Source organism: Malaclemys terrapin, chromosome 7 (genome assembly GCF_027887155.1).
Source record: "Malaclemys terrapin pileata isolate rMalTer1 chromosome 7, rMalTer1.hap1, whole genome shotgun sequence".
NCBI classification, from domain to species: domain Eukaryota; kingdom Metazoa; phylum Chordata; order Testudines; family Emydidae; genus Malaclemys; species Malaclemys terrapin.
The window spans coordinates 90787595-90815579 of NC_071511.1; the positions used below are offsets into that span (position 1 = coordinate 90787595).

General features: G+C 38.6%; 1 protein-coding gene across 1 annotated transcript in view; it reads left to right on the forward strand.

Annotated features, from left to right (window-relative positions):
* The window catches only part of PCDH15 (protocadherin related 15), a 1464924-nt gene that overhangs the window by 928927 nt on the left and 508012 nt on the right, over window positions 1-27985 (forward strand). Inside the window, exons 6-7 of the mRNA XM_054035363.1 lie at window positions 21712-21872; window positions 27002-27157. Coding sequence (XP_053891338.1) covers window positions 21712-21872; window positions 27002-27157 — 317 coding nt within the window. The remainder of the gene's footprint in view (window positions 1-21711; window positions 21873-27001; window positions 27158-27985) is intronic.

A 27985-nucleotide genomic window follows, 5' to 3' on the forward strand; every position in this document is an offset into this window, starting at 1 on the left:
TGAGAAGGTAAAGTCTATCAAGTTCCAAATGGTCTTTCCCCATCAGATGAGATGGGGCATCCCCAATGACTCGCCACTCCATTCACAGGTAGTCAGTATTTAGGAATTTCTGATTTTATGTTTTTAAACTTAGATCTCAGTTCAGATTCAATGCATCTCCCAAATCTTTGATGCACATTCCTTGGTGAATTTATTTGAGGGTTTACCTATAGCCCCAACAGTGTACAGGATGAGGAATAAAATGGGGTCAGGATTCCCAGCTGTTCAAGTTGAGGAGGGCTGTTGTTTCTGTATGCTTCCACTACCTAATGTGCCATAGACAGTTGGATCAGGGATATGGCTCATAGACTCTAAACACTTATTTTTGTAATTTTGAGGCAGTCAAAACTAATAACTATTTCTAATGCTCCTCATTATTACCAGATGCAACAGCTACTAAGTCCCGGTTTACTACTGAACATTTTCCAGTGTTAGGAAGTATTCATATTTTGCTGAGCACTTACTCCTATGTCTCTCTCTAAACCTGGAGCAATTCTCAGTGCCAAATTTCATGATGGGAATAAAAAAAGATAATAATAGGCATTCTAGGTAGTGAAGTCTTCAATTAATTCCTAATGGGTGTGACCAAGTACAGAGGTAGACTGAAAGGGAGATAATTTCTTAGTTTTAAATTACAATTTATTTGTATCCTTGGTTGCATGTAAATAAAAATGTAATCCACCTTGGAGTCTGGAAAGGTAATATATCAATAATGCCCTAAATATTCTCTGTTGCAGATAATGAAATACACATTATATTCATTTTCATGGAGGGTTGTGTGTTAAAGCTTACTGCATTTGATGCCCCGTGTCCTGTGATCAGATTTAGCTTTGACATCCATTATATTTTCATTAAATTATAATTTCTGTATCTAATTTTCATAAATTACTCTGTTTCTTCTGTTAGTGGGGAGTCCAAATGCTGTTCCTACTTGCAGAGTCAATGCAGACAGTAAGCCCTACAGAGAGACTTAGAGAGAAACCCACCTACTATATCTTTTACCATTTTCACCCCTGCACTTATAGGTACCCCCTATACACGGAAAGATTAGCAGAGCTATAGTGATATATAATTTTTTATCTGCGCATAACTACAAGCATCATAGTAGATCAGATATATTAATCCTTTCTTAGGTCCTTAGCAATTGACTATTATCCTCCCATAAACCTACTAATTAGATGGATATGCAATACCCTGCATAGTCTTTTCACACTTATGCCAATTAATGTATTTAAAGAAAAGTAATAACCAAGCTTTTGGGTCTGTCTCCATAATATATGTAGGATTTCTGTGCATATGTCCAAGCAGTCATAGATCAGAGTTACCTGTATATAGTAAATCCCTTGGGCATTAGTAGGTGTGTAGACCTTAATAGGTATCTTTATTTATCATTCTACATTTTATTGTCTCACTTTGACATATGTCCCACAGCTCTAGAAATTTTGAGGAAAGTAGATGGCAGTGGATAGTTTTCCCTGCAGGATTCCACTCATTGTAAGAAATCTTCCTTGGCAGGTAACTTCTTTTCTGAATGTCCAACCTTGTTTTGGACAAGTGGGGACATTTCAGCCTCCTTAAGATGACTAAGTACTAAGAACAGATAGATGGGGCTAATTGGTGCCAATTTGCCTGTAGTTGGGTTCAGCAAAGGTTGACTGCTCTTTCAGTTAATAGGAATGCTAGCAGTCCAGAAATCAGTCACTCAGCAAGACGTCCGCATTTTAGAAAGGTCAGGGCAAAGAAATAGTCTTTGACAGACTTTTTGGTCGTTTTGGACATTAACTATATATCTATGTTAATGTAATATTAATTATACTCTGGAAACTGGTTAAATATTTGGTGTTAACTTGATTGCTAGGTAGTTATTGATTCTGGCCTTTTATTCCTTTTCCTCTTTTTGGGATTTTGATGTTCCCAGAGTGGATATTTTGTACCTTTAGTTGGTGTAAGAAAACCTTTCTTTTCAAGGAGCACAGTTTCATTTCCCTGGTTTTTCCTCTATTTGTCAGGACACACATATGCAACTTGGCTCCTTGTTTAGGAAACGTCCTTGATGTGCTAAAATCTAGACCTACAATCAATTTAGTCATAACATTTACTTTAAAAAAAAGTTTATGTAATATCTGCATGGCAAGTGTTCATTTTTTTCTTTGTTCAACTCTATACAATTTATATATAAATGTGCACTATTTTGCACTATTAAAATAAATATTTCTGAGGCAATTCTCTGTCCCCCTTTTTAATAAGGGATTAACCTAGCATCTGAGAGCATTCCCTTAGGCCTGATCCATGGCCATTCTGCAGTTTCATAACAGTTCACTTGAAAGCAGATTACTTTTTTCTAGATGCTTTCCAGTTCTTCCCCATATATAGGGGCTGCCAAGCAATTAAAAAAAAATCACGTGATTAATCGCGCTGTTAAACAACAATAGAATAACATTTATTTTAAATATTTTTGGATGTTTACTACATTTTCAAATATATTAATATTAATATATTAATTTCAGTTACAACACAGAATACAAAGTATACAATGCTCACTTTATATTTATTTTTATTACAAATATTTGCACTTCAAAAAACAAAAAAAAGGTATTTTTCAATTCATCTCATACAAGTAGTGTAGTGCAGTCTCTTTATCATGAAAGTTGAACTTACAAATGTAGAATTATGTAAAAAAAAACATGCATTCAAAAATAAAACAAGGTAAAACTTTAGAGCCTACAAGTCCACTCAGTCCTACTTCTTGTTCAGCCAATCACTCAGACAAACAAGGTTGGCTACAATTTACAGGAGATAATGCTGTCTGCTTCTTGTTTACAATGTCACCTGAAAGTGAGAACAGGCATTCTCGTGGCACTGTTGTAGCTGGCCTTGCAAGATATTTATGTACCAGATGTGCTATATGTCCCTTCATGCTTCAACCACTATTCCAGAGGACATGCTTCCATGCTGATGATGGGTTCTGCTTGATAACGATCCAAAACAGTGTGAACTGACGCATGTTCATTTTCATTATCTGACTCAGATGCTACCAGCAGAAGGTTGATTTTCTTTTTTGGTGGTTTGAGTTCTGTAGTTTCCACATCAGAGTGTTGCTCTTTTAAGATATCTAAAAGCATGCTCCACACCTTGTCCCTCTCAGATTTTGGATGACACTTCAGATTCTTAAACCTTGTGTTGAGTGCTGTAGTTTTTAGAAATCTCACATCGGTACCTTCTTTGTGTTTTGTCAATTCTGCTGTGAAAGTGTTCTTAAAACAAACTTGTGCTGGGTCATCATCCGAGACTGCTATAACATGAATTATATGCAGAATGTGGGTAAAACAGAGCGGAGACATACAATTCTCCCCCCAAGGAGTACAGCACAAACTTAATTGATGCATTATTTTTTTAACTAACATCATCTGCATGGAAGCACGTCCTCTGGAATGGTGGCCGAAGCATGAAGGGGAATTTGAATGTTTAGCATATCTAGCATGCAAATACCTTGCAACGCCAGCTACAAAAGTGTTATGTGAATGCCTGTTCTCACTTTCAGGTGACATTGTAAATAAGAAGCAGGCAGCAGTATCTCCCGTCAATGTAAACAAACTTGTTTGTCTTAGTGATTGGCAGAATAAGAAGTAGGACTGAGTGGACTTGTAAGCTCGAAAGTTTTACACTGTTTTGTTTTTGAGCGCAGTTATGTAACCAAAAAAAAAAAAATCTGCATTTTTAAATTACACTTTCATGATAAGATTGTGAAGTGAGATTGTACTTCAGTACTTGTATGAGGTGAATTGAAAAATACTATTTCTTTTGTTTATCATTTTTACAGTACATATATTTGTAATCAAAAATAATAATATAAAGTGAGCACTGTGCACTTTGTATTCTATGTTGTAATTGAAATCAATATTGAAAATGTAGAAAAACATCCAAAAATATTTAATAAATTTCAATTGGTATTCTATTGTTTTAAGTGCAATTAATCACGATTAATTTTTTTTAGTTAATCACATGAGTTAACTGTGATTAATTGATAGCCCTAATATATTTAAATTGCTTAAGCTTTTGCTATCATGTATGTTATTGTAGCTGACTGATTTTTGGCCTAGTACAAGATATTGGTTTATAAATTATAAAAATTGGTTGCTCTGATAAAGGCTAATTTCACATTTATCAACAATACATATTTTCCAATTGTGTTTTAAGATAGCAATCAAATGTGTTTATATAAATCACTTATTTATTTTACATATAGGCTTCATAGCCCACATGGCAGACTCTGATTGCCCCTAGAGTATTTGTTTTTTATCATGAAAATAAATTGAAAATTGTTTCCAGCCACCAATGTCTTCTATAAGACTTTTTTGCTCTTTCTGAAGTAGAAACAGAGGATTTTCCTTTTAGAATGGACTTTAAAAATGTTTTTTTGAGTGTGAACATGATTTTATTGAAGTTTCTCATTATCTGTTATTTCTATTTGTATGAATAATATGATAAGAAGAAACAAGGAGTGTCTTATGACAAATCTTAGTTACACCAATTCAGTGCATATAGCAATGTAGATATAAAACAGACATCCATGTCTGCTGATGTGCATTCCACTTATTTGATCTTAAACATGAATTTTTCAATCTTCTAATATTTATTTACATTTTAAATAGATGAATTTTAAGGATCACTATTGCCAAATGGGTCAGTGGATTTGTCCTAATCATCTTCTGGATTCTTTGTATCGTAGTGATAAAATGTAGCATTCTACAGAGGATTTAAAAAAAAAAACAAGACACCCTCTTGTATGTCTGCCTGACACACAATGTCCCTGAAAATATATTTTATTCTTCTATTAAATGATCACATACTATTTTTCCGCAAAGGACCTCTGCCTCATTCAAAATACAGAATGGCTGGTGATTACTCAATGATTAATTCGGTATTTTGTTTGGTAAGTGGCCATAGGCCTTATTTACTGCACATTATACAAACACTGCTCTGAAGATAGAATTAATATTTACCTCATGGGCTTTTCTGAGGTGCTTATTATTACAGTATCTGAGTGCTTCACAAACAAAGTGTTTTGCATGGCTACTTTATGAATTTCTCTTGTGGTCAAATGTACAGACAGTCCCAAATATACAAGACCGCAGAATAAGAGATCAGTGACCTGTAAAAACTAGAACGGAGCAGGACTGAAGGAAAAGAGAGGAGATTCAGTAGTAAAGATGCAGTGTTAGACCCAGGGGAAGAAATAAGCAGTATAAAATGGAGTGAATTAACTAAGCAGAAAGACCCTTAGCATTACAGTTAATTTATTGTTTACAGTCTCTTTAATGGTGTCCTAATATATTTTTCAAATTCTATTAATCAAATATGGCCATATGGAAAGAGGTGGAACTTGGACTGTAGGTTTTGAAATGGAGAGAGAGCTGATATAAGATCTGTCTTAATAAGTGGCCAGAAACCCACTTATCATTTCTTTTATTTAAAATAAATAAATAGATAAATACTATTTGAATGTGAAGTTTGAAATATTTGTTTTTCTCTGTTGGGGTAATGATGAATCCGGAGAGGAACTTCAGAGGGACTTAACCATGCTAAGTGAATGGGTGATGGCAGAAGAACTTCAGTGTTGCTAAATACACATTAGAGAGCTTTGACTGTATCAACTCAGGAAGAAGAACTTGAGCATCATTGCAGACATCTTAGTGAAAACCTGTACTCAATATGTAGCTGCAGTAAAAAGTAAAAAAGATGTTTCCTAAAGAATGGTATTGGGAATAATCCTTCAAATATTCTCTTTCTATATAAATCACTAATCCAATCCTCATCTAGAATGCTGTATCCACACTACTGGTCACTCCATCTTATTAAAGATATTGCGGAATTAGAGGGGATTCTGGAAAAAAAAGTGACAAATGATTAGGAGCATGGAAAAAACCTCAGAGGTTGAAAAGATTGGGACTATTCTCCTTAGAAAGGATATGACTAAGGAGTATGTGATAAAAGCTAACATAGAGAAGGGAGATCGAAAGCTTCTGTTCTCCCTGTCTCACAACACATGGGCATTTTATGAAATTGAAAGATAGCAAATTCAGAATGGATAAAAGGAAATGGTTTTTCACTGAACACATAATTAGACTGTGGTACACGTTGCCACACGATTTTATTGAAGCCAAGAATTTAGTAAGTGCCAAAGAATGATTGGATGTTTATATGGATAACAATATCCAGAGTTATAATTATTAACACAAAATTATGGATAAAAACTTCATACTTTGGACAATCACTGACTATTGGGGTTAGGATGAAACTTTTATGGGTTGGCAGATTATCCCACATCTGCCTACTGTGAGTTTGTTACACCTGCCTTTTAAGCATCTGTTACAGGCTGTAGTTTATTTAAAAATTGGGTTGGAATTGTAGACTGTCACTTTAATTTATAAGGAATTTCCTGGCCCTCCTTGCAGGCTAGGAAAGTGTGTGATCAGTGTCAGTCTGGAAGGAGTCAGCTTCAAGCAAGAGAAGGGAGTTGTGCCTCTGTCTTAGGGAGCAAGCCCATTTTCTCTCTCTCTCTTTTGTGTGTTAAAATTCTGAATTTTAAGAAATAAAGTCATTTTACACTGAAGTCTTCCAGCAAGAATATCTATGCTTTTCTCCAACTTCTCTGTGTGCATGCTCTGAACATAATACAGACCACAGTCAGAGACAGAATGCTGGACAAGGTGGACCATGGTCTGATCTAGTTTGGCAATTCCAGTCATCCTATCTCACTAAAATATTTTTAAATGCTGGAGAAGTTTGTTTTTATTTTACAATCTATAAACTAACCTCAAATCTACAATTAGCCAGGCTTCCTGACTTCTCTCGTGAGTGGGAGAGTGGTCTTACTTAGGGGACGGAAGTTGAAAGAACAAAAGTTAGAGAGAATGTGAGATTAGTGATGGAAAAGGGCTGTAACTGGGAAGTGAAATGGGAGGCTAATGACAAAAATGGGAATGTCATGAGCTAGCTACAAATAGAAGAGATGAAATGATGGAGGGGCCTGAAATAAGGGGATCCTTCTTCTTAATTCCTTTCCTGCCCCAGACCTATGCTGGGTGACCACTAAACCTGGCCATGAGAAGGAAGTACAAGAAGCAGCAAGGTTGACCGTGGGACAGACACTGGGATTAGAGAGCTGCACCTTCTCTCAATTTAGCAATTCTAGTACATTCAATTCCCACTACGTAAGTAATCTATTTTAATGATTGGAAAAAGACAAATATAGTGCCCATCTTTAAATAAGAGAAGGAGAACCTGGGGAACTACAGACTGGTCAGCCTCACCTCAGTCCCTGGAAAAATCATGGAGCAGGTCCTCAAGGAAACCATTTTGAAGCACTTGGAGGAGAGGAAGGTGAACAGGAAGAGTCAACATGGATTCACCAAGGGCAAGTCATGTCTGACCAACCTGATTGCCTTCTATGATGAGATAACTGGCTCTGTGGATATAGGGAAAGCAGTGGATGTGATATATCTTGACTTTAGCTAAGCTTTTGGGTATGGTCTCCCACAGTATTCTTGCCAGCAAGTTAAAAAAGTATGGATTGGATGAATGGACTATAAAGTGGATAGAAAGCTGGCTAGATTGTTGGGCTCAACGGGTAGTGATCAATCGCTCGATGTCTAGTTGGTAGCCAATATCAAGCGGAGTGCCCCAGGGGTTGGTCCTGGGGTCGGTTTTGTTCAACATATTTATTAATGATTTGGATGATGGGATGGATTGCATCCTCAGCAAGTTCGCAGATGACACTAAACTGGGGGGAGAGGTAGATACACTGGATGGTAGGGATAGGGTCCAGAGTGACCTAGAGAAATTGGAGGATTGGGCCAAAAGGAATCTAGTGAGGTTCAACAAGGACAACTGCAGAGTCCTGCACCGCTACAGGCTGGGGACCAACTGGTTAAGCAGCAGTTATGCAGAAAAGGACGCAGGGATTATAGTGGGCAAGAAGTGGATATGAGTCAACAGTGTGCCCTTGTTGCCAAGAAGGCTAATGGTATATTGGGATGCATTAGTAGGAGCATTGCCAGCAGACCGAGGGAAGTGATTATTCCCCTCTATTCAGCCCTGGTGAGGCCACATCTGGAGTCTTGAATCCAGTTTTGGGCACCCCTCTCCCCCACAGAAAATATGTGGACAAATTGGAGAAAGTCCAGCAGAGGGCAACAAAAATGATCATGGGGCTCAGGCACATGATTTACGAGGAGAGGCTGAGGGAACTGGGCTTGTTTAGTCTGCAGAAGAGAACAGTGAGGGGATATTTGATAGCAGCCTTCAACTACCTGAAGGGAGGTTCCAAAGAGGATGGATCTCGGCTGTTCTCAGTGGTGGCAGATGACAGAAGAAGGAGCAATGGTCTCAAGTTGCAGTGGGGGAGATCTAGGTTGGATATTAGGAAAAACTATTTCACTAGGAGGGTGGTAAAATACTGGAATGGGTTACCTAGGGAGGTGGTGGAATCTCCATCCTTAGAGGTTTTTAAGGCCCGGCTTGACAAAGCCATGGCTGGGATGATTTAGTTGGTGTTTGTCCTGCTTTGAGTAGGGGGTTGGACTAGATGACCTCCTGAGGTCTCTTCCAAACCTAATATTCTATGATTGTATGTCCTTTGTTTTTTTAAAAGGAACTCTTCATAACAGAGTGCAGTCTATTACAGTACTCTAGAGAAATGCATGACAGTTATGACATTTGCAGTTAATCCTCAGATATGACTCTGAGTGTTTTGTTGAGATTTGGAGAAATATAATAATTGCATGAGAGTTTGACAGCTTCTGTCACTTTCCTTGGAGAGAGACATATTTCTAGATCCATGAAAATCTGCAGATATCTGCAGATGCGAATATCCATGGACCATGTTTGCAGATCACGGATTGGATGCAGATACAAATTTTGTATCTGCATAGGGCTCTACATATTGCACCACTGAGCCCCATCTGGCAGGGATTCTCCCAACTTATGGTTATACCAGACACTGGTCCTCCCACTTGAAATTTGTTCTTCAGTAGAGATAGGCCCTGCAGGAAAATTAATATTGCCCTGACTTTGGATGATCCATTAAGATATTGTAGCATCCCATGGGGGCTGTGTATTTCTGTATTACTTCTAGAGGTGCACCACAGAATCTAAGTGCTAGACTTCTGGACAGCCCAAGGTTAAAACAAGACCCCCTCAATTCTGAGTTGTAAATATGCATACAGCTTTTTTTTTTCATTTCACTTAGTCCTATCCCTTTCTGTGAAGGCTTGAGGTGCCCATTTTCTTCTGGAGCCTCCCTTCTTTTTTTGTACGGTAAGAAGTAAAGGCTGCTGAACATATTTAACTTTAAAGAGGTACAAAATGTAATGAAAGGACTACATTCCAGGTGGCTCAGCTTGGGATAAGATATTGTTATATTTCCCTTTTGTGTTGCCACCTCCACTTTTAGAGATGTGCCTGGCAAGTATCTCAAGGTAGTGTACTCTTTATTCTTGTGTGGAGAATATAGTAGTTCAATATGTGTCTTTATAGTGTCATATTCTCTTTCTTATATGAATGTGTTACCTTGAGCTTAAGTAAAGGCAGAACAGAGTTCACAATACAGTTTCTGTAAATAGGTTTTCCATTTTCCATTGATTTTTCAACTTATTTCTATTCAGTTCACCCTGCATTACTGAAATACATCTTCAAATGTGGAGATATAGAGTATATGATGTGGTTCAGCTGTGAAAACTATACAGAATGTCAAAGTAAGCAACTGACAGCTCAGTTAATCCACTTACTACTACTTCACTGGTCTTCAATTTTTGAGAAGTCGTCTGCTTCAGAGATAAAATGTGCTATTTATTATGTATTTTGATGTGCAGAATTCAAATATGACAATTAAAACAACTGATTGGCTACTGTTTCTAAGATATTTACGTTTTTACATTTTATGTCTATGTATATTGTGTAGATAGTAGAGTTTTAATCATAAATTGTAAACGTAGGTCTTTTCGTGTGTTTATGGTTGCTTTACATGATAGTATTTCACCTGTCCTGTTTATGTAACACTTTAAAAATCAGCAAAAGGGTTATATAAATAAAATTTATTATGAAACAAAAGACAAAAAAATATTCGGTACATAGTTTAGTCCTATTCAGTGTCTACTCGGCGCTTCTTGGCTTGTCTCTTGTATTCATTAAATGGAGCATCTCTTGTCACTGTCCAGCAATAGTCTGCAAGCATTGATGGGCTCCATTTGCCCTGATAGCGTTTCTCCATTGTTGCAATGTCCTGGTGAAATCGCTCGCTGTGCTCGTCGCTCACTGCTCCGCAGTTCGGTGGAAAAAAATCTAGATGAGAGTGCCAAAAATGTATCTTTAGTGACATGTTGCAACCAAGGCTTTTGTATGCCTTGAGGAGGTTTTCCACAGGTTTTCCTGTAGTTGTCTGCCTTGTTGTTTCTGAGCAAATTTATTGCCACTAACTGGAAGGCTTTCCATGCCATCTTTTCCTTGCCACGCAGTGCATGGTCAAATGCATCATCTCGAAGAAGTTCACAAATCTGAGGACCAACAAAGACACCTTCCATTATCTTAGCTTCACTTAACCTTGGAAATTTTCCATGGAGGTACTTGAAAGCTGCTTGTGTTTTGTCAATGGCCTTGACAAAGTTCTTCATCAGACCCAGCTTGATGTGTAAGGGTGGTAACAAAATCTTCCTTGATTCAACAAGTGGTGGATGCTGAACACTTTTCCTCCCAGGCTCCAATGACTGTCGGAGTCTTTCTTGATGTAGTGGGAATCTCTTGCACGACTATCCCATTCGCAGAGAAAACAGCAGTACTTTGTGCATCCAGTCTGCAGACCAAGCAAGAGAGCAACAACCTTCAAATCACCACAAAGCTGCCACTGATGTTGGTCATAGCTTATGCACCTCAAAAGTTGTTTCATGTTGTCACAGGTTTCCTTCATATGGACTGCATGACCAACTGGAATTGATGGCAAAACATTGCCATTATGCAGTAAAACAGCTTTAAGACTCGTCTTTGATGAATCATTGAACAGTCTCCACTCATCTGGATCGTGAACGACGTTGAGGGCTGCCATCACACCATCGATGTTGTTGCAGGCTACAAGATCAGCTTCCATGAAGAAGAATGGGACAAGATCCTTTTGACGGTCACGGAACATGGAAACCCTAACATCACCTGCCAGGAGATTCCACTGCTGTAGTCTGGAGCCCAACAGCTCTGCCTTACTCTTGCGTAGTACCAAATCCCTGACAAGGTCATTCAGTTCACCTTGTGTTATGAGGTGTGGTTCAGAGGAGGAGGATGGGAGAAAATGTGGGTCCTGTGACACTGATGGTTCAGGACCAGAAGTTTCATCCTCTTCCTCTTCCTCGTCTGACTCAAGTGAGAATGATTCTGGTGCATCAGGAACCGGCAGTCCTTCTCCGTGGGGCACTGGGCGTATAGCTGATGGAGTGTTTGGATAATGCACAGTCCACTTTTTCTTCTTTGACACACCTTTCCCAACTGGAGGCACCATGCAGAAGTAGCAATTGCTGGTATGATCTGTTGGCTCTCTCCAAATCATTGGCACTGCAAAAGGCATAGATTTCCTTTCCCTGTTCAACCACTGGCGAAGATTTGTTGCACAAGTGTTGCAGCATATGTGTGGGGCCCACCTCTTGTCCTGATCTCCAATTTTGCAGCCAAAATAAAGGTGATAGGCTTTCTTAACCATAGTGGTTATACTGCGCTTTTGTGATGCAAAAGTCACTTCACCACAAACATAGCAGAAGTTATCTGCACTGTTCACACAAGTACGAGGCATCTCTGCTCACTTTGGCTAAGCAGAAATGCGTCCCTTTGCAAAATCAAACACTGACAAATAAGAGAGAACGACACTGGATGATTTCTAGAGCTGATATAGGGCAATTTGTTCAGCAGAGTGATGTAAGCTTCGTTATGATTGCATCATCCATGACTTCTAGGAATAACATGATACAATTCATATCATGTATGATGCGATACCAGCTTCAGATTGCATCATTCATTGTTTTACCTAAAAAGCAAGTACTGTCCAAACCCAGTCATAGATTTATTCATAGATCCAGTCAAAGGTGTATTTTAGTCATTTCTGGTTTAAATTCAGATCCCTTCCCTTTATAACTCACTTATCCTCTGCCATTCCAAAGTCAAGGGTCGTATATACTGACCCAATAGCATATCTTGAAAACTAGAACCAATCAACAATTTTAAGCATCATTTTCGTTCTCAGTGACCCAGAATTAGTAAAGTTTGACTACATGTATTTCAGAAGCATTTTGGCTGTAGAGCAGTGTTCATGGAAAAATCCCTGCTTTCAAAGCATTTTGTGATCAATGGAACTCAGAATAAACTTAAGGGAGTTCACATGTGTATTTGCTCTTTTTAAACAGAAAACAGGAGCATTGCTTGTTGTTGTGTAAACACTGCTCAGGGCTCATTGAATGATGAAGTTTGCAACAGAAGGAGTTGGAATCATGCCAGGTACAACTCATATTCTGTAGCTAATGCTAATGTTCTGTACAAATGGATTACCGGAACTACTTCAACAGGTGGCAGAATGCCATTCCAAGAGCTTCCTCTGCATTTTTTCCTCCTCCTCTCTATCCTGGTCAGTAGTGGATAAATTTAGGAAGAGCCCTGGGAAGCAGGTCCTCCCTTCTGTGAACAGCAGACAGAGAGATTTCACAGTTTTGTGTATTTCTGATCTCCAAGAGCAATGCTCAATTAGAGCTGCACCATTTCACTGCCAGCAGATCGTTTTTCCCATCCTCTATCACCAAATAGGAGGGCAATTTTTATTTTACTTAATGACAATATTTTAAAACCTCTTTGTCTTTACGATTCTTTGAGGCTGTTCTTCCACCCGACATAAATGAGATCCTGCCACGTGGCATTTGTATCATACTTATGCTTCCTCATAGGTGGGAGGATTTACTCTGCTAAAATCTGATTGGCGTAACATGAATAGAGATGAACCTGGGCTTTCCTGAATTATTTCTTCAGACTTCAGTTTGCCTGCTAAAATGAGTAGGTATTGCTAGTGTGCAGGCATAGTTGATTGGATTCATACTTGGTGGTGTTGCTACTTGTAAACTCTTGGTATGTTGATACAGAGTAGCTTTCTGTAGGAGTCATGATAATAGAGAAGGGTGAATTACTGTAGTTGGTTTTAAAAATGTACTCAATATACAATAAAAAGCCTTCTTGTAAAATTAAGTTTTTGATGATGGGTTGTTGTTTTTTTCCAGTGAAATTCAGACTTGGGTTTAGGTAGAAGGGTATATATTTTAAACATATGACTTCCTCACTTCACATGAATTAAGAACATGATGCAGACGATTTCTGTTGACTTCACTGGGCTTTGACTCACTCTAACATAAATGCATAAAAGAAAGAGAATTTTCTTCAATGTTCAGAACAAGAAATGCTGTGTTAGAGCAGGGGCGGGCAAACTATTTGGCCTGAGGGCCACATCGGGTTTCAGAAATTGTATGGATGGCCAGTTAGGGGAGGCTGTGCCTCCCCAAACAGGCAGGCATGGCCCGGCCCCCACCCCCTATCTGACCTCCCCTACTTCTCACCCCGACAGCCCCCCGGGACTGCCCCATCCAACCCCCCCGTTCCCTGATGGCCCCCTGGACCTCTGCCACATTCCCCCCCCCCGTGCCCTGTCCCCTGAGTGCCCCCGGACTCCCCGCCACTAACTGCCCCCCACCACTCCATCCACCCCCCCCTCCTTCCTGACTGCTCCCCCGGGACCCCTGCCCCATCCAACCACCTCTTCTCCCTGTCTCCTGATCGCCCCCAGAACCCTCATCCCTGATTGCCCCCAGCCACCCCATCCAACCCCTCCTCTCATTCCTGACTGCCGCCCTGGAATCCCTGCCCCATCCACCCCCCCTGCTCCCTGACCACCCCTGGAACCCCTGCCCCCCACTGCCTCCTATCGCCCCATCCAACCCCTTCTCTCCTTCCTGACAGCACCCCCCAGGACCTCTGCCCCATCCAACCACCCCTGCCCCCATTCAGCCCCCCTGTTCCCCGCCCTCTGACTGCCCCAACCCCTATCCACACCCTCAGACTCTGACCACCCCCTGAACTCCCCTGCCCTCTATCCAACCCCCATCCCCTGCCCTCTTACCGCGCTGTCTGGAGCCCTGGTGGCTGGCGGCGTGGCTGCACCATGACAGGCAGCCACGCCGCCTGGCTGGAGCCAGCCATGCACCGTGCAGCACAGAGCACCAGGTCAGGCCGGGCTCTGCAGCAGCGCTGCTCCAGGAGCTCACCGCCCCGCCGCCCAGAGCATTGCACCAGTGGTGCAGTGAGCTGAGGTTGCAGGGGAGGGGCTGGGGTCTAGCCTCCTGGGCCAGGAGTTCAGGGGCCGGGGAGAATGGTCCCACGGGTTGGATGTTGCCTGCGAGCTGCTGTTTACCCACCTCTGTGATAGAGGCTCATACATATAGCCCATACTGTTTCATTGAAATTCGCTCTGCAGTTTCAATTATACATTCTTCCGCACTTTTTGCTACAAACTCCTTTATAGTGTTGCTATGAAGTGTTAAACATCTCAAAGGTGCCTATATTTTATTTACATGATCCTGTCTAGTACTTAAGCCATGATCTAGCCCCAAGAGCTATGTAAGTGGGCTTCAGCTGCATAGTTCTTAGCAGAGGATAGGTGCTATAGCTTGTGTGATATACCAGTTTCTGTATCAAAGTGGGTTGCTTTGAGATGAGATACTGTATAAATAATACAGATAATGTATACCTAATTATTAGCATCTGTTTATCAAGTGTATTTATCAAGAGCCGTGAAGTGTATACCAGATCCTCTGCTGGTATAATATGTCAGAGCTCCATTGACTTCAGTTCATCCACACCAGCTAAGGATCTGCCCCATTGAGTTCCAGAATTTTCATCACTAACCCCTGGAGTATCTTCTTCATTTTTAATGATAAATTTTAAGATCTTGCGGTGGTTAATATACAAAAAATGAGTCAAGGCATTATCTTCAAATTAAATAAAAAATATCAAGAACCTCATAATGAATCTAAATGCAAAATGTCTATTTTCCCCCATTTAAATGTCTTACGAATTAGCTTCCTAAGGTCAATAGGAGAGCTGCTTCTGTGTTTATGGTAGATTCATGGAAAAAAGTTGATTTCATGGAATCATATATAGCATTTGCATAAAACCATCACACATTCTACCTTTCTCACTAATAATCATTCCTTCTCTGGCTGATCCATTCTAATGTCAAACTGCTGGGTGTCAGTGGCAGGGGTTCCTTACTCAGTATCCCATTATATTTATTTTGCAAGTTACAAAACCAGCTTTTCTTTCTTAGCCCTCTTCTTAAATGATGGAAGTGCAAACAGTGTTACATATACAATGTTCTCAGCTAACCTCCAAAGTTGTTGCTTTGTCAAGGTGAGTAAGGTAATATTTTTTTATTAGACCTACTTCAGTTCGTGATAGAGACAAGCTTGCACAGAGCTTTTCCTCGGGCCTCTGTGTAAGCTCAAAAGCATGTGTCTCACTCCAACAGAAGTTGGTCCAAAATAAAAGACATTACCTCACCCACCTTATGTCTCTAATCTACTGATACCAACATGGCTACAACACCGCATATTTACTTTGTCAAATCAGTTTCCCTTTCTAAACATACACACAAGAACACAGATAAGGGAAGCCTAGAGAAGAGAAAAGGAAATGGGGGAATTTACTAGTGCTCCTTAAATGGTCTAATGGTAGGCATGGGATTGTTTAGCTTCAGGGTAGAGCTGTGGCTCTTCATTAGAGTGGACAGGTTCCTGGTCCATCTAGGTTAGATTGAAAAATTGGATTGGATTCCCCTGGAATTTTGAGAAATTCCAAAGGAAGAGTCCATAGGACTTAATTTCATTAGTCTTACATCTGTAAGTAGATCATACTTGTTGGCTCGATTGCTATAGCTAAACTCAGTTTGATTCTCCGTCATGTAGCAGCTTCTACAGGGATGAGTACTTAGACATGCTTATAGTAGAACTACAAGTGTTACTCATTCCAATTTCACCTCGAGTGGTTGGCTGGTCAATGTTTTCTTTTTCCCCACCATCTATATTTATTACATAAATTTAGTCCAGCCTTGTATCCTTTACTTCAACTTGTAACTGTAGCCTCCTAGTCCACTGGAGTGAATTCATATGATATATTGCACACCTACCAATGTGATATATGCCACCATATGCCAGCAATGCCCCTCTGCCATGTACATTGGCCAAACCGGACAGTCTCTATGCAAAAGAATAAATGGACACAAATCAGACATCAAGAATTGTAACATTCAAAAACCAGTAGGAGAGCACTTCAATCTCCCTGGACACTCAATAGCAGACTTAAAAATGGCCATTCTTCAACAAAAAAACTTCAAAAACAGACTTCAACGAGAAACTGCAGAACTGGAATTAATTTGCAAACTTGACACCATCAAATTATGCCTGAATAAAGACTGGGAGTGGCAGGGTGACTACAGCAAATAATTTCCCCTCTGTTGATCCTCACACCTTCATGTCAACTGTTGGGAATGGGTCACATCCACCATGATTGAATTGGCCTCATTAGCACTGACCCCCCACTTGATAAGGCAACTCTCATCTTTTCATGTGCTGTATATTTATACCTGCTTACTGTATTTTTCACTCCATGCATCTGATAAAGCGGATTGTAGCCCACGAAAGCTTATGCCCAAATACATTTGTTAGTCTCTAAGGTGCCACAAGGACTCCGCGTTGTTTTTGTGTATTTCTTGCTACTTTTTCCTTTAGCCATACCTAGGCTAAATGAAATGGGTTTTGGCTTTGAATGCATAAAAAAAATTGCTTAAATGCAGTAACTTTTGGCTGTGGCAATGACAGTAATTCAGTTGTGTCTACATATATTCTTTATAATAATAAAGAATGTTGAATTTTCAGCTGCAAAAACTATGTGTAATTTGGTTTCTAGAAATTTGTGCCAAACCTTTTCCCCCGGGCTTTGCTTCATGTATAGCATTTCCCATTAAAGTTTATCTGATAGATTGAGGTTCAAGAGAATCCTCAAAAAGTGAAAAGGCAAGTCAGCTGAAACAACTCAATTTCAGTTGACTTCTACTGAATCAATGGCACGTTTGCTATCCTCAGCAAACCCCGCCAGAGATGCAGAAATGTCCTAAAGGTTTCATATGAATGATGGTAAAATAATAGTTCACAAACAGAGCTGCGTTGACTTCATTTGGCTTTGGGTTAGGTCCAACAAAAATTTCTTATGCTTAAACTCATTCATAATAATTCTGCAGTAATGTCATATGGAAGTTTATTTTTGCTTCAATGTTTCCTTTGTATATTCCCACTAATAAAAACTTGTTAACCTAAAATTATGGTGGTTCAGGTGTTTTGCTATACAGAAATACAAACATTAAACATTAAATAAATAATAAACTAAGTCAACATTCACGTCTGACACAATACCATTCTACAAGCAGTAGCCTACTACCAACACAACACTCAACCACATTAATACCCTTTCCCATACATTCCCTGTCATGGTTATAGGACTGATTGCACCCATTTCCTTTCTGTTCTTTCTGTGTGCCCCCCTCTGGTGTTAGGCCTTGTGCCCTCCTTCCCAGTCTTGGAGTGGAACTACGCCATTCTCCTACTCTTAGACTGGGATCAGAGTCCAATATCACATCTTTGCCAACCACTTATTATTGTGCAGGTCTTACTTGATACTTGTTTTCTTCATTTTGGAACACGTGACCAGTGAGATACATTGATGAACAGCCTTCTTAAAACAAGTAGGTTTATCAGCAAATAGAACCATGCATAAGAGAAAATTATTTTAAAACAACAAACATCATACATGCATATTAGACTAATCTAATCTCATGCTTTGCTACAAGATAAGTTATTTGTCTTCCATGTTGAGTTACAGGAACAGAACATATCCAATTTACATAATTGAAGCAAGCCCAGAAGCTCTTGAGATCCAGAGAATGTTTCCCCCTCTTAGAAGAAACTCCCTTTTCTCAAAGCCCCATCTCCCTCTGTATGTATGACCCAATTTACTTAATATGTTAATGGCTTTTGTTTCTAGGGTGTAGGTAAGAAGTCTTCCTTTTGCCTCAAACTGTTTCTTTTGCGGTCAGGCAGCCAGGCCATTCAAGTAAAAAGGTCCATCTGGTTGCTCCATTGTTTGGCAGTTAGCTCTATTGAGCCTTCATGACTTGTAATCACAGGACTTGTGACTGTAGGAGAGTGTGCTGCAGTTGTCTGTTTCGCGAGTGTTCCAACCTTCCTTCACAGAAATCCCATACCTCAGACACCTTTGGGGTACAGAACAGTAATCATTATGAAACTCCATGACATTCGTCACCTTCCCACTTTCATACCACAATGTTCAGGGCACATGCTAAAATCACACACACAAATCTAATTACAGCCTTCTAGCACTATATTTTTAATTTAATGATTTAAAAATTCCAGTCTTACCATCTCCACATACCATCCATAAGACAGAGTGGGTAAGTTTCATAAAAATCAGTGGACTATTCTGATTTATTGAAATACTAGACTGGTTTTAAGTTTGAGCATTGCAGTGTGTTTTCGGTTCTGTTTTTTTGATGTGCACAAAAAAAAAAAAAAACAGCACCTTAGACTAATCATGTAAGCTCCTTGCAAACTAGTTCATTCTGGGTATTTGGAAATATTTCTGCCTCTCTGCTTGCACTTATAGAGACATAGCATAGAAATTGTCATTTCATGTCATTTCATGTTGTATCAAAATCTTTTCTGTGTCTTTAGATTTATTGTCATTTTATCTATTTGGCATTTTAGCTTAAGGGCAAAAGCAGGCTGTGTGCACCTAAAATGATCAAAAATGATCAAATATTTTAAAGAACAGAAATTGAATGTTAGAATCTTAATAAGATACGAAAATAATACTATAATGATAAATATTAAAAGGCTTATTTTCAAATGTTTATAATTTAGCAAGAAATCTCAAATGCCTTTACCATGGATTTATATAAAAATGCAAAATGAAAGTTTCTTTTAAGAATATAGGAATGTTGGGTGCCTTAACAAAATCTAAAATCAAATTATGTGGTTTTAAAGGACTTTTTATCTAGCAGACAAATGTATAACAAGATCGAGTAGCTTCAAACTGGAAGTAAGATGCAAATATTTAACAGTTGTCATCATTATTATCTCCTTTGTCGAAGGCCAAGGTTGGGTAGGGCTGATTTCTGTAGGTTTCTTGGCTTAGGCAAATGCATGGACTGCCAGCCACCTCAAGTGTAAAATTTTCAATAGTGAGGGCAGTTAATCTTTGTAACTGTTAATCATATGGAGTAAATTCTCCATCACCTGGATTCTTTTAATTAAATAATGCACACTAGCTGCTAACTATGTAAAACTATTAGGCAATAATTTAACCAAAGGAGAAAGAAAGGGTGGGGGGAAAAGAGTGAAAACAGATTCTTCTGTATTAGACTAATGTATGATACTAATTGAATGCCCCAGAAATGCTGCATAATAGAAGCGAAAATTGCAGTGCTTTTATTTTGTAGTTCTTGTTTTTGATTTCTTTATGCTACAATTTTTTTTCTCTTATGGATCTCCACAAAAAATGAAATTTTTCCATGGATATTGTATATATGTCTACACTGCAGTGTAAGTCCAGGCTTGGAACTCATAGTCAAGCCTAATCTCCCCCTCTTCTGTCTCTATAGACATTGTGTTAACCCAGGGCTCAGACCCAGAGCCCCAGCATCCTACGGGGATGGAGGGCCCAAGCCTAAGTCAAGCTGACACCCAGGGTTCAAACGCTTTTCCTTTGCAGTGTGGATGCAGCCCCACTGGACTTGTCCTCTGGGAGTCTGCCAAAAGTATCCCCCAATCCGATGGGCCAACTTATTTTCTCTTCTAGACAGTCAAGTTTGGTGGATAGTCAAGTTTTCCCACATTACTCTTTGAACAAAAGGTTAGAGTGGTCACATTTTTGGAGGGTGCTAACAAGTCTGGGATATGGGTGTTTGGACTCAGGCTCTCTTAATGCAGTGTAGATGCTGGAGCCCCAGCTTGGGACCCAGGGTTCATCCATCCTACCTGGGGTTACAAATGAATGTAGACACTCAAGCCATAGGTTAGCAAATACAAGGTCTGCTAACTCAAGCTCTACTAACCCTGGGCTTACATTGCAGTGTAGAATACTATGCATTACTACTGTTACATTTTATTTCTTTCTCTTTTTTTTCTTCTATTTTCTTTTTTCTATTTCTATTTTCTATTTTCTTTTTCGTCATCTATTTTCTGATGCACTCTTTCCATCAGAAGCCTTAGTCACTGAATTGAAATATCAGTCTCTCTAACAGTACAGTAACTCCTCACTTAACGTTGTAGTTATGTTCCTGAAAAATGCAACTTTAAGCGAAATGATGTTAATTTAATCCAATTTCCCCATAAGAATTAATGTAAATGGGGGGGTTAGGTTCAGGGAAATTTTTTTCACCAGACAAAAGACTACACACACACACACACACACACACACACACACACACACACACACTAAAAGTTTTGAACAAACAATTTAATACTGGTACACAGTGATGATGATTGTGAAGCTTGGTTGAGGTGGAGGAGTCAGAGGGTGGGATATTTCCCTTACTGCTAAATGATGAACTAGCAGTTGGCTGAGCCCTCAAGGGTTAACTTCTCACTCTACATGGCAGCAGGAATGGAGGGAAATAGGCGCATTTCTCCTTTAAGTACCGCAGCTGCTGCAAGCTCCCTCCATCCTGAGCCCTGGTGTGTCCCCCCCGCTCTATGGAAGATGGGGTAAGCAGGGTGCAGGAGCAGGGGGACACCCTGACAGCCCCCCTCTTCCTTCCTTCCCCCCCCCCCCCGCCCCACACAGCAAGCAGGAGTCTCGGGGAGCAGCTCCAAGGCAGAGGGCAGGAGCAGCAGCACATTGCAGTGGGGGGGAGGGGCAGCTGCAATTGCTAGCCTTTTGGGCAGCTGCTGCACAGGGAACTTAGGGGAGCGGGGAGCTGATGGGGAGCTGCCGGTCCACGCTGGTTCCAAGCCCCCACCAGCTAGCTGCAATGGGCTGCTCTTCCTGCAAGCAGTAGACAAAAAAAGCAGGTGGCTGCCAAAAACGTTAGAAGGGAGCATTACACACCTTTAAACGAGCATGTTCCCTAATTGATCAGCAACATAACAATGAAACAACATTAACCGGGACGACTTTAAGTGAGGAGTTACTGTATTTTCCTTTGTTCATGATAATGTTGGATGATAGATGGCGGGGGACCAGAAATCATGATGTTAACAGAAAATAAGAACCTAGATAGTGGGTCTAATCACCAAGGTAAAACTTGCAGTGTTTTTTATAAAGAGTTTACTTCAGAGGTTCCTGGAATAGTTTATACTGTAGTTAGCCAAAATGGGTCTTTTGAAGTGGAATGTTCTTTTTTTTAATACCAATTAAATCCACAGTATTTAAAAAAAAGAACAAGAATGAAAGTGAATTATTCAAATGCATTGAAATTTGCTTTATAGTACACATATATGAATATATTCTCTTTTATCCATTTTTTTCTTGCAGGCACTATCCTAGTGGACAGTATGCTGATAAAAGGGACAGCAGGAGGGACTGATCCCACTATTGAACTGTCATTGAAGGACAACATTGATTACTGGGTGATTCTGGATCCCATCAGCCAGAGGCTGTACCTAAACAGTACTGGACGACTTCTGGACAGAGATGTTAGTTTATTTCCCAGACCTTTTTTTCCCTTCTAAATCTTGGACCAGGGAAGCAAACATTTAATAGTTAGAAATGGAAAGCTTTCTAAGGGTGACTAGAAAAAAATAAGTAAAGTAGTAACAGGATCCAGGAAACAGAAACATTCTGACTCGCTGTTTTATAGATATACCAGGGATTATCCTTTATGTTGTTGGACAGAAGACATCTCTGCATCTATTTTAAATTAATGGTATTTCAGGACATAATCAATACATTCAACAGCATGGGAAGTTCACATTTACAAGTTGTACCTACGTGGTAATATACATTCAGTAACAAGCTAATAGTGCCATGTATTGTTGCATACTCCCTTTTTAATGTTCAAGATTTATTATAAACATAATAATTTCAAGGAGATGAAAAAATTCATCTAGTTCTCTTTCTAGACTATATAGAAAGGATACATGGGCAAGTTAACTTGGTTCCTGATGTTAACTTGTCACCTGCTACAGATGTCTGTCAAGGTAAATGCATAAAAGTTTGTACAACAAACAAGTTGAGACCTCAGTCAAATAGAGGTATCTGAGCTGGCGAAAATAAAGTAATAACTGACCTAAACCCAACTTTAAAAAAAGATTGAGGTAGATTTTTTTTCTCTCCCCTCCACATTTTTATTTTTGTTTTCACATAACTTTGTTTCCTGATTCTGGATGGAAGCAGAAGTGTTGAAATACCTTCCTCATGAGAGTCCTCTCCTGGGGCACTTCTAGTCCTGGAGTAACAAAAATATTTTGTGAATCTAGACTTGTGAGACTTAGTGCCCAATTATGTACATGTAAGAGGACCTCAGAAGATTCAAATAAGCATCTGAGATGTTGTGTTCTTACTCAGAACACCAGTTTATACCTTGTGTTGTTCCCCTGTGTTTAGTCCTCACACATCTTAAAGGAGCATTGTCATATCAAATTTGGGTTGTGTAAAAACCAACCTTTGCAAAATCTAGGGCCAACAGGAATGTTTTCATTGATATTTAATTCATTCAATAAAAATACCCCTAAAAACAAATCAGTATCCCCCCTACATGTTTGCTCACCAGTCATTGTAGCAGTGTGTTAATACAAGGTACCTGAATGTAAAATCAACTCAAAACTGACTATAGACAGAAGTGAAAGGGCCTGATCTGAAACCTGTTAAAGTCAACTGGAATCTTTCTGTTGGTTGGAGTGGGCATGGATTAGTTCCCAAATGACTAGTTTATTTTCATTGTGCATAGTGAAATAAGTGCATTAAGTAAACAAAGAGTAATAATGAAATGTAATTAGTTTTATTTAAATTATCCCTGATTTAATTTACATATATAAATTTGCCTAATTTACTGTTATTTTCCTTCACTGTGTCCCCTTAAAAACACTTTGTCCAATACAGACTTATTTATTTGAACTTTGTCATCTGGTGCAATGACTTGATTTTATAAAAAACAGATTTATTTTTAAAATCTAATTGTTTTTAGTCTCTTCTCTCTTCCTTTGGGTTATTTTAAATTTTCACATTCTGAAAAAAAAGTACTGTTTTGAGCAAGACCCTCTGCTTAATTGAAATCAAAGTCACTGTGCCAATTTACACCAGCTGAAGATCTCTGTTCATGTGGATATTGAAAACTGAGAAAGAGGTCTTGATTCAATCTTTTTACTTAGCATAGCTCTGTCAGTGCTATATTGAGATTTAGACTTTTTTTTTTTATTTATAACCATAGCGCTTCCAGATTGTGCTAAAGTAACTGTGTTTACAGAATTATAAAAGTTGTGTTCTGAAAAGCACTGCTTCACTGTCAGGGATATACTGTTACTGAAGTGGAGGTGACTATATTTAGACCTAGCCTAGACTGATAAACATGCCTTTCAAAATGTAATGTGAATACCTGTACCTTCCATATGTCATACACTATCTAGTCAGAGAACTTGCTGACCTGATTGCTGTTCTGTATTGGTTAACTATGGCTTGATTGCAGCTGAAAGTGGTTTATAGTGCTATGAATTTAATTTAATTCTCCACCATGGCAACATTCTTAAGAAAGAGAAACAAATAGGTCACTACGTGGAAAATGGATATACCTTTATTTTAGGCTTTTTATGCATTATTTTATGGTAATATTTTCAGCATATTCTTCTGTTATGATTTTGGTGCCATCCATTGCTTGTTTTACAGTTAATTAATTATATAATATTAGTAATGGTCAAATACACAAGTATGAGTTTGGAGTGAAATTCCTTATGTTTGCCTCACAAATTTCTTTGAGTGGGAACAGAAATATTTTGAGAATACATGTGGCCTCAGTTTGAGAGTTCATGTAAGTCAAAATCTAAAGAAAATGTAAAAATCCCAGTGGAAAAATTTAGGTAAGGGTTCCCTCACGTCTTCAAGATCCTTGCCTCCATCAAGAGCCCTGCCACATAACTCCTCTTCAGAAACAGGAATACCTGTAGGATCCATGGAATTCTGAAGAAACTGAGCACGTGTCGGTTTATAACATAAGAGCAATAACCGGAGTGTTTTTAATTTATTTTTTTAAACAAATAAAGCTTTAAAATGTTTGGGTTTAGCTTGTTTCCAAGGTTGTTTGTTGTTTTATTATTTTGAGGGAGGAGGATCAGATCTTATTTGATTCAACTGATTGAATTTGTGAGAACGAACAGTGTACTTTTTCTGAACAGTCCAAGGCACTGGTTCTCAACCTGTTTACTATAGTGGGTCACATATCCAGCTCTCTGTGTTATGTGGGCTGCATCCACACATATATACTACCTGTATGGCCCTCAGGATGTCACCTGGGCTGCAGCTCTATGCTGATTGGGTCACTTATTTGTTTTTAAAGTTAATTTTTTGTTTGCTGATGCACCCCCAACATACTGAGTGCTTGTGTAAAATGGGGATGGGGAAAGAATGCACTGAATATCAATACCCACATAAATAGACTCACCTGGAGTATATAGATATATCTATTAGATCATCTGCACCCTTAAGCAAAATATATGGGCTTTATCTAATATGTAAAAGATAAATATACCTTGGCTCAGTCAGAACAACGGGGACAGCAAATTTCAGAGTAAAGAGTCAATGCACTGACAACGCACTGACAATCTCCAGATACTTGTATGGTAGAACCTCAGAGTTACAAACATCTCGAGAATGGAGATTGTTCATAACTCCGAAGTGTTTGTAACTCTGAACAAAACTTTACAGGTGTTCTTTCAAAAGTTTACAACTGAACATTGACTTAATACAGCTTTGAAACTTTACCATGCAGAAGAAAACGCTGCTTTTAACTATCTTAATTTAAATGAAACAAGCTCAGGAACAGTTTCCTTACCTTGTCAAATCTTTTTTTAAAACTTGCTTTATTTTTTTAGTTTACATTTAACACAATGCTGTACTGTATTTGGTGTAGGGGTTTTGGGGGGGGGAGGGAGGTGTCTTTTTTTTTTTTTTTTTTTTTTTGTATCTGCTGCTTCCTGATTATCTACTTCCAGTTCCAACTGAGGTGTGTGGTTGACCAGTCAGTTCATAACTCTGAGGTTCTACTTTATCTAGAAGCTGTTAGTTAGAGGTCCTCACTAGGGCACAGCTGCTGTCATAGAAAATAATAGAGACAGAAAAAAGGCTGTCTCTTGAGTATCCTGAGATCTAGCACATGAGAATGGTAGGAATCCAAAGATGAGATTTAACAGAAAGACATCACCCCTTGTTTACTTAAGGCCCATTTTTTCACAATATCACAAATCATTTTTATGGAATTAGGTTTTTTGGGATTTTTTCAAGTATATGAATAAATATGTTGACATTGTAACACAGCTTTAGTAACTATTTAATTTTATCAAGTAAATTATGCATTTCTTAAAGACTGTCTCTTAATATGCTTGCCATATAAGAAACAGCTGTATCTTGAGCTCTGAATGACTTGTAAAAATGTAATGTAAAAACTGGCTATATTGCTGAATAGATCCAGTATGCCCAGACTTTATTGTTAAATTGTGTGTATTTAATATAGAAGAAAAACAAATGTTTGTGTTTGTAGATGTTAGCGTTGGTAACTAATGGAACATTTGGTAAAATTTATCATTATTGTACTTACTTGAATGAACCTAATTAAGGAAATAAAAGAAAATTAAATTAGCCTGACGGATTTACAGATTTAGTTCTGACACACAATCCCTGATTTTTTTCAAACACATTCATAAGCATTTTTCAGTCCCTAAAATCTCACTAATCTACTAAGCATGCTTGCTGCTGACATATTTATGACCTTCCTATACTGCAGAATGTAATCTATTCGAATGTAAGATTAGGATGTATGTTATATTAGTCACAGGAAGTTCTTATCTAGAGTAGTGATCCATTATCTCTAGAATGTATTGCTGGCTAAATTCTGTCAGTGCTAGTTACAGCTGTAGAAGGAGCTGGACTCTGGAGTGCCTACCCTTACAGGTGACCTGGCTGCTTTTAAATTATGAATACTTGTCAACTGTAAGTGATGGGTTAGTGCACTTGATGCTGTTTCCAAGAACTGTGTGACCTTTCAATTCAAACACTACTACTCAAAATGGGATTAGAAATTGTAATGGAAAGGCATATATTTTATCAATCTCTTTTGCAATATTTTGAGTATTCATAGAAAAGATATGTCATTTTATTGTCCTCCGAATGTGTCAATTGATAATAAATTTTTAAAAATCACTATCTTTACTTTGAAATATGCAGGAACATGCTAGTAGAACTGACAAGCTGCAAGAGAAGCTATCTGAGAGGCATGTGTTGGTTCTACATAACTTAAAAAAAAAAAAACATGTTGCAAAAATACGTCTAGGTTGTTTTGTTCAGGGCACTGTCCCTGAGAAACTTTCTAATCGAGAAATGTAAAATAACAGTAAATGGAATGATATAGAAAACATATTTGTCTATAGTAAACATAGGCCATACTGACAGGTTTCAGAGTATCAGCCGTGTTAGTCTGTATCCGCAAAAAGAACAGGAGTACTTGTGGCACCTTAGAGACTAACAAATAGGCCATATTGACGGTAGTGAAGAAGCTGAGTCTTCTTTAACTATGCCTCACCTTTCTGTGTATTATAAAGATGTGTTTTCTCATTTACAGCCACCAATGTCGATTCAATCCATTGTGGTTCAAGTCCAGTGCATTAACAAAAAAGTTGGCACCGTTATCTACCACGAAGTGCGGATTGTGGTGAGAGACAGGAATGATAACTCCCCTCGCTTTCAGAAGCAGCGGTATTATGTGGCAGTAAATGAGGTCAGCTTCACTTAATATCTCTTTTTTTCCTTTTCTCCATTTCCTTGGTGTAGATTACAGTTGGAATATGCTTCTTCCCATCCTCTTTCATGTTTTCATTTAAAAATCAAACCTTCAATTGTAAGAAACCCTTTTGTTTCTAGATATTTTTTTCTAGAAGATGTGGCATGATTATTATATTGGAGTTTTTAATATGTAAGCTATTCATTTGCAAATATAGCAGAAAGTTTGGCACAGCTCTCAGCAGAGTGCTTGTATAGTTTTAGCTTTTAAGCATTAGGGAGCCATTCGCTGAAGAAACCAGATCCTGACATTGGATCACAATGAATAAAAGCATCAGTTAAAGTGCAATAAAAAAAAATTGAATATATAATTATATCAACAGAATTGAATAGTGTCACAGGATAATGCTTTCCTATTACTACATAAATGCAGAGGCAAAATTGAGGAACAAATGCCAAGTCAGAAGTCATTTTTTTTAAAGAAAGAAACAATAATCCTTTGACAAAGTTGTATTTCAGTGTAAACATTTAATTTACTTCTATTCTATCCATTAAGTGGCCTCACAAATGGAATTATTTTGACTTATCTTGTTTGTGTGTCAGGGAATGATCGGAACTGCAAACTAACTGAATAAACAAGAGATCTGAGGTTTGGGGAATTGAGGGATGGATTTTGCTATATTTGTGAAAACTAAGTTATTCTGTTTACTTTCTCTCCTCTGCCTGTCTTACTTTACTTTATTCCTTTTTATTTTTATATATTAACCTTGTATTGGATAACAATGGTAGCCAGCACAGGGAGTAAGAGTTCCTGGCAACTCAGCTT